This window comes from Phlebotomus papatasi, chromosome 2 (assembly GCF_024763615.1).
Source record: "Phlebotomus papatasi isolate M1 chromosome 2, Ppap_2.1, whole genome shotgun sequence".
Taxonomy (NCBI): Eukaryota; Metazoa; Arthropoda; class Insecta; order Diptera; family Psychodidae; genus Phlebotomus; species Phlebotomus papatasi.
The window spans coordinates 45,304,852-45,317,138 of NC_077223.1; the positions used below are offsets into that span (position 1 = coordinate 45,304,852).

Here is a 12,287-nt window from a genome sequence, read left to right on the forward strand (position 1 = left end):
CCGGCTTTAAATTCCATAGGAAAACTTAGTGGAATTTTAGCGTCAAATTCCAGCGAATTTAGCCATTTGGACGCAAGTTTTCCATTGGAATTCTTGCGGAATTTTGCTATGGGGTATAGACGAAAGTTAGTTTGTAATTTTCAGGACAATCATCCCACCTTGAAGAAGTCTGAAGTCGTGAAACATTTTGTGACTATGGGAATATCGCGAAGGAGTATTTATAGCATTCTGTCGAACTATGAGAAGCGAAAAATCACTACACGAGCTAAGGGATCTGGAAATTTTAGCACACTGAGTGAATCGAAAACGTGGGCTCGAATTGCAAAATTGACATCCAATAAAGTTGCAAAGTCGTACCGTGAGCTTGGTAATAAACTTGAATGCAGCAAAACAACGATGAAGAAGTATCTGGAGTCTATGGGAATCAAGAGGAGAACCAGAAAACGGAAGCCAGCTATCTCAGAAACTCAGGAAAAGACTCAGAAAATTCGTTTGTCTCTTTTGACCCAAAATGTTTTTCACGTTCAAAACTACATTGTTTGTGTCATGGACGATGAGTCCTATTTCACCATGAGTGTAATGAGTGGCAGGGCCAGTATTATTATGAACGTGACGACAATGTAGATAAGAAAGTTAAGTACGTTGAGCATACTAAGTACCCGAAAAAGGTCCTTTTGTGGCTTGCAATCAGTCCTGCTGGAATGTATGAACCCGCGTTCCTCACAAAGGGTCTAGAGCAAAATTCTGACGTCTATATCAGAGATTGCTTGCCTAAGGTGAAAGCCTTCATCAATAAGTATCACCGAAGGGACAATGTGATCTTCTGGCCAGACCTAACATCCAGCCATTACTCAAGAAAGACAATTAACGCATTGGAGGAACTTGGCATACCTGTTGTCAAGGAAGAAAACCCCCCTAACGTCCCCCAATTGAGGCCTATTGAAATGTTTTGGACTAATCTTAAGCGAAAGGTGTATGCCCGAGACTTTCGACCCAAAACCGAAATCACGCTGATGGGAAAAATAAAACGAGAGTTGAAGAAGATGCCAACATCTACATTTTCGACATCAATGGCGGAAGTTCCCCGAATGTGCCGAAAAGCTCATCGGATCGGACCGGATTTTTCCTGAAATAAGTTCATACATATACCTTTCAAAACATGTAAAAAGGTTAAAATAAAACTATGTAAAAATATTAGAAAATTGTGCTTTAACTTTGTGCAGATTTCACCGGCCATACGTTAACGCTTCTCCAAACGTAAATAAGATGTTTTGGGATTTATTAAATAATTTGTTGGCTTTATTTGTAAATAAGACTTACAGCTTTTTTGTAAATTATAAGCTTATTTCAAAAAAAAAAAAACTGTAAATTTTCTAATACTTGAACCTCTTAGACTTAATTCCAATTGTCAGACGTATTTTTTCAATCTTACAAAAGGAACTAGAAGTGAATTAAGCAGTAGGATCTTCCAGCGAGTGTTAGAAGAAATATTGAGCAGTTTTTTCCTAATGAAAGTAGACACAGATCATCGTTATCGCTAATATATCAGTGTAATTCATGCATTTTTACTGAGGTATACTGAGAAGAACAATCATTTGCCGCCCAATTTAACCCCTGAGTTTCACTTAATATAATTTTTCAAACACTTGGATTGATAAAGAAAATTATGTTGATTTATCAATTTTATCATGTTGATAAAAATCAGAAATGTATATGCAATTAATGTAGTGAGTAATAAGAAAAAAAAGTTTTCATGATTCTGTATTTTATCCATAAATGCAGAGAAGCCTTCAAAGTTGAAAAAAATTAGTTTTTTTTTGCTATTTGCGTGTATAACACTACCCAAAAGTTACACAAGAACAACATTAGTAAAGAAGAAGAATTTATTCTTTTAATTAAGCCCATCTCACCATTAAATCTTAAAAGCATTTCTGCAAAAATTCCTCACATATCAAATGGATCACCAAGGCAAAGCACCCGTCTTCTTCAAATAATTATGAGACAGACGAAAAAAAAGTGTTTCAAAGTAGATTTAAATAATTAAAATTTTCTAAGAAGATAACGGTATGTTGTATAAATTTTACTGGTAACAAGATAAGCCAGCAAAAGAGTGCAATCAGCCAGTGGATGAACTTGTGTAGAGAATCATTAACATACTCTTGGGTACTGAATGAAAATTCTTGGTAGTGTGTAGTAATGTTATGAAAAGTCCTAAATTGTTCATCATACTAAATATTATATTAATTGGTACGAGTTATTGCAAATTACCACGGAATGGCACTCTTATAAAGTGGCAGATGGTAGAAAAATATTGTACATCACATGTCTTCCGTTAGCTTCTTGTGAAATTTACCTTTTGCAATTTAAACACAACAAACTTGGTAAAAACGTATTATAAAAATATCAAATATTCACCTAAAGAAATTGTGATCAAATGGAAGTTTCTTGGGCAAAAGATAGCGTGTGTGTGTGTTTATTAATTCATATAAAAATTCTAAACATGAAAAACTTTCACCATTTCACAGATTTTAATGCCACTTTTTCAGTAATCTGTACTCTTTGGATGGAATTTGTAAGATTATTAAATTTTAAGAGGGATTTGTGAAAAGACAAATGGTTTTGAAGATTCATCTTATTTGTGAAGAATAAGTAATTTTTTGATAGATCGTCTGTTCAGAGATCTCTTCTTCGTGTTTTTTTTTTATGACTAACCTAGATGAGAGAGAGATGAAAAACGGAGACGACAAGACGTTGACCTAAATTGATACCTCAGCATATAATACACCTAATATCCGAAAGACATCGTCAACTGCTGTGGCATTCTTTCCTTCGCACCCGTTCCTCCGCAACTCATTCACCTCCGATCCGTAAGCACCTTTTTTTATGTGCCACAAACACACAGTCTTCGTCTCGTCCAGCAACTGTTCAGTCTCTCTGACCAACGAAAACACAGCCACCAAGAAATGCTCAAACAGCAGTACTTCTTTAGTTACTTTTATTCCACTTTTTCGTCTGCACTACACTCTTTCATTTCACCAAATTCCCTTCTGCCTAAAATCACTCGCTGTCTTTCCTTTTTGCGCCCTTCTTCCTCAATCCACACACCACACAACAGAGAGGCAAAGGCACAGGTGAATGCTCACCAGTTTGATCACTTGCTTAAACCAAACTCCCTACACTAAAGAAGACAGCACAAAAAAAAACTAATTCCTTCACCATCCAAAAATTCAATAAATTTTTTTATCTGAAAATGGCACACATCCACTTGCAACAGAAATTCTTTGACACGTACTCAAACCTCCCAGTCAGAGAAATTTCACTGCAGAATATACATTCGCAAAATTAAAATTTCACATAAAATCCACCATCCACCTTTTTCACCTCTCTCTCCAGTACACTCTCTTTAATAAAATCTGAGTAAAAAAAAAACACGGAAGGAGTACATACAATTGCCACAAACAGACAATAATGATGAAGGCATCCGAAGCGAAAGACATCAGCAACAGAACTGAAAACGGTGTCTGAATTCCAACATCGAGAGAGCCTCAAGTTTCCAATTTCCATCGACTATATACATCCACTCCAAGAAGCTCTCTTAACTTTCTGCCTTATAAATTCTATACGTGTATTCGTGGATGGATTGCACCTGCCATGCAATAATAGTTTCCCAAAAAAATTATTATTTGCTTTAAAAATATTATGACGAGTTACTAAAAAAAACATTGAGATTTATTGTCAAAGACGTTGTTGGGTACAGATTATTAAGAGTATATAAAATCACTTGAATTTAAGCGTTATACACACGTAAATACATATTCAATTCCATAAAATTTTGATTCACTAGAAAGCTTAACAGTGTAATAAATGGTAGTTTTTAGTAATAATAATAATAATTACAGTGAACTTTTGCTAATTTGTTTCTCTTAAGATCGGGGATATTTTTTTGTGCGACGCTACGGTAACTTTTACTAGAAAAAAAGTTTGTTCTTGACATTTTTCTCGTTTGGTTAAGTTTTTATTTGTAAGTTTTTGGTTTAAGTTTTGGTTTAACCCTTTAAGGACCAGAATGTCAAAAATTAAGGGTCAGAACTTTATGACTTTTTAGAACAAAACGCAACTTTATAAGGCTGTGGGAAAAATTTCATTTTTGGGTCACCGGTGACCCAATCGTCCTTAAAGGGTTAAATTTGCTGTGGTTTCTTTTTACCGCTCGAATTCGAAAGAGCAGTATCTCCGGTTCTATTTGACAGATTTTAATGAGTGAGGGCTTAAACGAAAGATCTCACCAAATGCTACAACTGTCTAGCACACTTGAACTTTGTAGGTCCAACGCTAGGGGCGCCACAGTCGAAAAACCAATTTCAATATAACATACAGTGCCCGCTTTCTAATCCAGATCGCCGTAATCCGGACGAGTTATCGACGGTTACATTTAAAATCAATTTGAGGTCATGTATGCATGTTTGTTCAGCAGTGAAAATCCTGTGATGTTTTGTTTAATAACTGAAGTATAATAGCATAAAATTCTCTAATTATGTCTTTTTAAGCTTTTTTAAACCCTTTATTCTAATTCTAGAAAAAAAACTTGTATTATATTTTCGAGACGTTGAACAAATTCAAAAAATCCATCCGGATTACGAAGCGGACATCTGTCATATTGTCTCCCAATCATCCGGATAACGAAGCGGACACTGTAACCACAATTATTTCGACTGTCGCTGAACCGATTTTGATGATTTCTTCGACATAATTGTAGACGACATTTGTGTCTACATTTCGTCCATACATAATTTTCCGCTCAACTACGCTATCTCTCCGATTTTGCCGTTTTAGTGTAAAAAAATGATTTTATCAAATAATGGCGCTAAGAAAGTACTGTACACAGGTACTGATATGATCGCTTTTATTTAACTTTCATTTAAAGTGAGGTCAAAATGAAAGGTTTCACAAAATTCAACAACTTTCTGTCATAATAGAAGTTCATCATATGGACACTGGGGTCGCTAGAGTCTAAAAAGTAATTCAAAAACAAATCGACGGTTCCATACCATACTATTCTATCTCAGGATGAGAACTTTTCAGGAGAGCCATTTAAAGTTGACAATTTCCTATGCCGCCCGTGTTAATTTTTCTCGAAAAAATTGAATATCTCATTACCCGAATGTCGGATGACCACCAAACTTTCACCAGTTGTAGATCTCGGTACCAGGAACAACATATCTCTCGGAGTAATATAATTCTAAGTCGACTTCGAATAGTATGGAATGGAGCCGTCGAAATAACCTTATTTATCTCGGCTCCTGAGCAACCAATAACATCAAGTTCTTCGGCAAAATTATAGAGAACATTCTGGTGTACATTTCACCCATATATCACTTTTATATCACTCCATCTAAATCCTTGATATTTTGTCTTAAATACAAAATTTGTATAATTTAACGAATTTGACTCAAAATTACTGCATATAATCCCCCAACTTCAGCTCTAAATCGAATTTGCAAGTATTCCGAGTTAGCTCACTTTAAGAATCTCACCTACATAAGCCAGTTAGGATTATCCGTCCCTTTTCACCAATTTCTGAGCTATTTCAATATTATCTATCGAAGTAAAAAAATCGTAATAATTAACCAGTGGTTTGATGATTTTAATAAGCTATTCAGCATTAGATTAATTCTAAAATGGTTCTGACAATTTTGTTTTAAATTCTGAAGGTATGACAGGGGCAATTTAATACAAACTGATAAGGAAGATATCTCTAACCACCAATTAACGACTTTAATTAATAACAACTTCAAATGATCATTGAAAAGGTTTTTCTAGTTGAAAGTTCGAATTTTCAAAAATATATGTTCTAAAAGTGCATTTAAAACAAAATTTAAAAAGAAACAAAAATAATCTTTTATTGTACTATAAATGCTTTCAATGTAATTTTAGTGCATTTATTGTCCTTGGAGATATTTAATTCCCCTTACTGTGTTATCACACTAGGATTTTTTCAATTTGTAAATTCAATTTAATTTTCATATGAATTGTTCCTATGCGTTATTTTGCATTAAAAATAATTTGAATTGATAGATTTTCGCTTATTAATTGATATAAACTAATACTTGGCCCACCAAAACATGTTTAAACATGCTAAAATAGCATAAATGTGGTTGCTCAAATAAATTTGAATTCAGCAAATTAAAATGTTAAAACTGCTCATTAATTTCAATTTTATTGCAATTAAACAAGTATACTTTTGAACCAAATTTTTCTTATTAAATTTATTTACTCGTAATTAATTATTATTTGTGGCCAAAAAAAAAGGATAAGTACAGTAATTTAGTGATAAACTTGTGCGCGAGTGAAGCATGAGTGTCGGGAGTAATTTGCTAAGTTACTCCAAAGCCATTATTGTGCCAAGAAATTTCCTATTTATATGACTTCACACAGATTTTCAACAAGATGTATGAGAGTCCCTTCATCAGCCTTTTCCCTACTAATCTTTCTTCTGGCTTTGGGGATCCTTCTGAATAACAGATAAATGACTTATAAGACATTTTAAGTACTACCACACATTTTCCGGAAACATTCACAATTAAAAATCTCGCGGCAATATATAAAATTGAGCAAATTTCCTGTAAAATGTGTCCTGGCTGTGAGAATTTTCAAGTAAATTCTAGAAATCTTATAATGCTCAAATGGATCAATTGAATTTAAATTTAAATTGTGAAAATTCTAGTGTGATAGCACCGTTAGGTCCCGTAGTGACTTATGACTTCTACATACTGATCATGATAATCATGGAAATTCTAAAAGGACCCCATTTAGCTATCTCTAACTGTTTGGCCTTTCAATTTCAAGAAGTCAACTCTCCTTGCAGAATTTCTGGTTTCTGAAAAACTTCTGGTTACTGAAACTTATGTGGCAGGAATTTCTATCAAGATTCAATAAAGATTCCAACAATTTTCACAATTCCACACAGAGATTTTACTCCTTTCATGAAATCAAATATTTTTATCTCAGGGATAAGGGAGACTGGGGCTAAATTAGTCACAGGTAGAATTAGACAATTTAGGAGACGGAAGAAATTGAGCAAACTCAGAGTAATTAGGGTAAAGGCTCATAATTTGGTCCAGTCTGCTTATAAACATCGATGTTCCAAATTTGAAGTGCGATATTTTCAATACAAATTGACCTTTTTTAATACTCTCTTTTCAGAAGGGTTGTTTAGAAACTTGGCAAGGGTTTATTGTCTTTTACTAAAATTAGTCTTAATACGTTTAAAAATGAATTGATATGTAGAGGGGAATTTGACTCGAATTTTAGACAACTTGGTTATTAATTTGGACAACATGGTTGTAAATTTGGACAGCTAATCCGCCTCAACAGGATGCCCATTGTTCTTCATTTCATGAACCAATCTTACCAAGTCCTCTTCCTGTTTATGTAAGGGAAACGTAGAATGTTACAAGAAGCCCGGAAACTTTCCATATCATTCATTAGAGTGAGTTGACTTCGGTACTCCAAGTACGTTCGGATTCGCTCATTCCCTGGCCTTTCCGGGAGCCTTTAAAGGCATTTCTCGCAACATCTCTTTCGCAGAGATGATGCTCCCTTGTTTCTCCAGGCATTTGTCCAACCTAGTCATCACAAAAGCTAAAACTTCACGAAATTTCGTGAGAAAACACCTGTCCAAAATAAGGATTATCACCTCACTGGTGAACCTCTTACAAAATTTCCCATTTTTCACACGAAAAACGTAATTCACAAGGCAAATCTCACTTCAGGTCAAATGTACAAATAACTAATAACGTGAACCAACACAATATTCAATGAATATTCAATAATATCACTCAAAAAAAGCGAAGAAACATTGTTAGTATTTCACCACAGTTAAATAAGACTGAAATAAACCCGAAGTTATCTGTCATATTTCTCGTAAGCAATTGCTCACACTGAATTTTCAGCAAAGCAATTTTAACTCAAATCATATTCAAAATATAACGTATTTAGTGTTAAAATCTTCCAAAAAGAACAAATATTTAGATAGAATTCACTATTCATCAAATTTTGGAATAAAAATCCATCATTTTAATCAATTTATTTTTAGTGTCCAATTTTATCCTCAAAGTGTCCAAAATAAGAAACTGGACAAAATTATGAGCCTTTCCCCTAATCTGTAATTGTTAGTTATCATACTTATTGGCCCCGACGACGGGGGGTTCGGCCAGGGTTCGGGGGCTAATAGTGCCGCGAGCGCATTCTGATATTTTTTATCGAACACTCTTTGTGGAAGGAGTGAGTGTCTTCAACTCACTTCCTCGGGAGGCTCGTGCTTCTCGAGTGATTTTGAGAAGGCACTTCCAGGCTGCTCAGTAGTTTAAACTGTGCAGTTTGGAATTTTCTTCACTTTTCTTTAATTTCTAGTCAAATACTCTTTCCCTTTAAGTTTTTTTTTAAAAGTTTTTTTTACTTCTTTTTTCTTAAAACTTCACTGCACATTTGTAAGAGGGATACACCCTAATTTGTGTGGTTTCCAATAAATTGAATTGAATTGAATTGAATATCTGCAAGGAAGCAGAAAATCGAAAATTCACGATTTTTGACCAAAAATATCTTAGCTCAGGAGTTAATTAGAATCTTGCAAAAAATATCCTAGATTTGGACATCCTTATAGTTTGTAATTATCCAGAAGAATCGGATTTTTATGAATTCTAGATAGTCTAAAAAAAATGTTGTTTCCATGGGTACCCAGTGTCCCAAAGGCGACGAAAGAGATAAGCAACATATTGCACTTTTAAATGTGACGTACGATTTGCGCAAATACGTTTTCGAGTGCTCAAAGGAGCATTGAATGCGAAAAGACTCCAAAAAATGAGAGAAAAGCAAGCGAATTGTGACGGACGAGTAGATAAATAAAATTCGAAACAGGTTCCTCACTCACCTCACCATTGAAGTCTTCCGTGTTGCTCCTCCGGCATTTGAGATTCATGCTGCAGCTTTCTTGTGGACCTCTTCCTCAGTAGCTCACACTACTTTGGTTCCACGCACGAAAAAGTGTGTTTTGTGTCGCGCGTGAAAATGCAATTGCAATGAAGTGGGGCGAAAGTGGAACACTGCAGCCCGCATCGATTGTTCTTTCACCTAATTCCCTGCCCACTTGCCCCTTCTGTGATAACAGCCCGCGATGCCGCGTGGAATGGAAAGTGATTTACCGATGGATGAGGGGCAGTGCCTGTAATTGAGTAGGATTGAACGTTGCTAAGTTTGTGTTTAGTTGATTCCATTTACATCTCAGTAATGTCGGTTAAATTTCAATTCGCAAAGTGAAAAAGACAAAATTGGAATAATCACGATTGCTGTGATTTCCCATAAAATTCTTTTTAGGGTTTTTAAGTGTTCGTCTTTATGATCTTTTTATAAAATAAAAATTAGATTTAGAGGATTGCAAATCACCTTTAGCGAGACACTCAGGATTAATCCGTATCGCTGCTTGAATAATCCCCAACGAGAGACAGGCTCTTAGAGTCTTCCTTGGGCTTTTTCGACTCCTCTGGAGATGTCTCAGTAGCCGATGGTCTCTTCCTAATGCCCAGATCTGATACATTTAGCTTTTTGCTGAGTAACTTTTCTGCCCGGATTCCTCCAAAGGAGATTATATTGCTTCCTGGTAGAGATGGGCGATTTATAGCATTTTGACGCCTCTCAGCAGCTTCCTCTTCGGAAGACTTCACAGTCTGCAGGCTCATAAGAGAAGCCATGTGCTTGTCATCTTCAGTCTCAGGCACCAAATCAATCTCCAGACTGGATTTAGCCAGAAGGGTCTTGTCTATCTCTTCAGTGGCTTTGAGATCTTTCTTTTTGGCTCTAAATTCTGCTCTCAATCTTGAGTTTGCCTCATACGGATCCCTCCAGACATCCTCATTGCGCTCAAAGAGACGTCCGAGGACGGGCTTAGCTGCCTCAGAAGCTGCCAAATCCTTTGCCGTATGCTCCAGCTTGAACATAGCATCGTCAAATAGTCTCTTCTGCATCTCCTTGTCATCCGGAACCACCTGACCATTTTGTGTGGGATCCCATCGGTTCTCTTGCCGCCGTGCCCCTGATATTATTACATAATCCAGGTTCCCGGGATCCGTTTTAATCTCAAAATGATTATCACACAGGTGACATTTCATCCGGAACTGATACACAGGGGTTGTGTAGTACATTCCCACCTTCTTCTTCTCAGCATTGTATCTCACTCCCATACCTATGTGGTTCTTGCATCCATCGCACCAGATGTTATAGGGCATCTCAAAGCGAATTATCAGGATTCCCTGATCCAGTTTCCGGGCTCTTTCGCGGAGAGCATGAGTGCCCAGGAATTTATTGAGTCCCCCGGCACGTGGATCGTAGTCCGGGGGATAGTATTTGTTCTGACCCTTGCGTTCACCCATTGTGTTACGTGTTTAAATGGTTTTTGTGGAGTTTTCTGGACACGAAAATTATTTTCCAAGACCGCACAACCTAACCTCACTTTGACATTAAAGTGCCAAATTCAAAAATGGCAGTTGCCATAACTCTTCTGGAAGGGAATAATCTCGGAATTCCCGCGGGAAAACTTTATTCTCTTCGGGATTTTTGCAAATCCCGAGGTTCCCGAGATTCTAATAAAAATCTCAAATTCTTTGTATATTTAAAAAAAGATTAATTCACAATAAGCAGACTAAAAAAGAAAATATGGAATATCTTTAAAAAGCGGAATTGCTGCTAATAATCTCAAAATTACCTGCAATCCTAGACTACTGAGAGATCAGTAGAATGCTGTGCCCTGCTAAAATCTTCACATCTGTGCCTTTCCTTTATCCTGCCGAAAATTATTGGATGATTGCATAAGTTCGTGGGAATTTTTCACGCAGGTCATTAATGGCCTCTACCTCCTCTACACACTCTAGAGAAATTTATGTCCATATTGAAGATTTTTCCTACACAGGCGCAGGGAATTTGCTTCAATATGGACATAAATTTCTCTAGTGTGTAAAGGCCATAAGGGATATGCTGTAGCTTACCTCCAACATTTATATTTACTTTTTTGCTTGTACAGGAAAGATTATAAGTATTTTACATCCCTCAGCTACACTAGGCAAATTATTGCAATAATAACATTTCAAAGTGACATTGAAACAAAACTTCAATATTGAAGCGAATATTGAAACCGATATTTCAATATTTGCCTACACACTGAACAAATTGACTTCAATATTAAAATTTCAATATTACAACATATTAAAATGCCATTCTAGTCAGAGATTCAAACATTGAAACTTTCAAACATTAAAAAACTCTTGGAATTAGCATATTTATGAACATGAAGACATTTCAGAATATCATCGTAGACAGGATCAGCGATTTTGTTGTATATCCTGCTCAATTTTTCCCAGAAACCCATCTTTGGTAGGACTTCTCCCCTACTTCCTCGAGAAAATCTCATATCTTCTGAGATTTTGTTATATTTTTTGTCAAGTACGCATGGAATACTGATGTTGATCAGAAGATTTCTCCCGGTTCCTCCAGGACATCACATCTCCTGAGATTTTGTTTTGTATTTTGTCAAGTACGCCCGGAAACTCACTCGTCCTTCTTCCTACACAATCTTAGCCCTCGTTATTGTTAGGTCCTTGACACACTTAGGACTTAAGCCGAGAGATAGCTTAGCGGAAATTGATAGAAATATAGTTTAACCATTATTTCGAATATAGTTATGCTAAGCCGTCTCTCAGTTAATCCTCAAGTCTGCCAAGGCCCTTACAGGTACTTTATGTGCCGAAGCTTCAGGTTTAGGATCTAGAGGAATTTCCTCGACTAGAATCTCATACGTTTTATAACACAGTGAACATTATTTTTCGATTTAATGACAATGACAGTGATGAATCGGTAGCTAAAAGTTATCTGGGTTCTTTATGACTGACTTGAACATCAAGAGAGCCCTTCCATCTCAGTATGTAGTTAGTCAAAATTTTAATTTTTGACTAACTACTGTTTTGTTGCCAGATGTTTCCTGATTCTTAAATCGGTAAATCCATCTAAGAAATTTTGTGAAAAGTGCACTCAAAAATCTAACATTAAAAACAATTGAACATGAAATTCGGGGTGTCTGTACCTTAATCCAATCGTCTAAAATTTATAAAACATTCCCTCTGTTTTCTTGCTGTTCAATCAAATTCAAGCTCTTTTTGTTCCGGAAATATTTTTTCCCACAGTACACTCAGCTCTTCGTTATCCGGCACTTCGTAATCCGGGTGACAGCTGCCAAACGTTGG

The 12,287-nt window shown here is 36.0% G+C and overlaps 2 protein-coding genes across 5 annotated transcripts in view; both read right to left on the minus strand.

The window, feature by feature from the left end:
* LOC129801249 (uncharacterized) overlaps positions 1–9,507 on the minus strand; it is a 48,681-nt gene extending 39,174 nt beyond the window's left edge. For 2 of the 4 annotated variants that reach the window (XM_055846132.1, XM_055846131.1), the window contains exon 1: positions 8,930–9,220. The gene's annotated coding sequence lies outside the window, so the exon portion shown is untranslated. Of the gene's footprint in view, positions 1–2,712; positions 3,510–8,929; positions 9,221–9,441 lie in introns of those variants that run through there. The other 2 variants (XM_055846129.1, XM_055846130.1) reach the window with 2 other exon arrangements.
* On the minus strand, positions 9,312–10,424 carry LOC129801261 (coiled-coil domain-containing protein 130 homolog). The gene has a single exon (XM_055846147.1). It carries the CDS (start codon positions 10,422–10,424, stop codon positions 9,462–9,464), a length of 963 nt encoding a protein of 320 aa, XP_055702122.1. The 3' UTR covers positions 9,312–9,461.
* Positions 10,425–12,287: the final 1,863 nt, after the last annotated feature.

Bases quoted from the DNA above. Each gene is read 5' to 3' on its own strand.
- LOC129801261 (XM_055846147.1), bottom strand. From the start codon at position 10,424: ATGGGTGAACGCAAGGGTCAGAACAAATACTATCCCCCGGACTACGAT.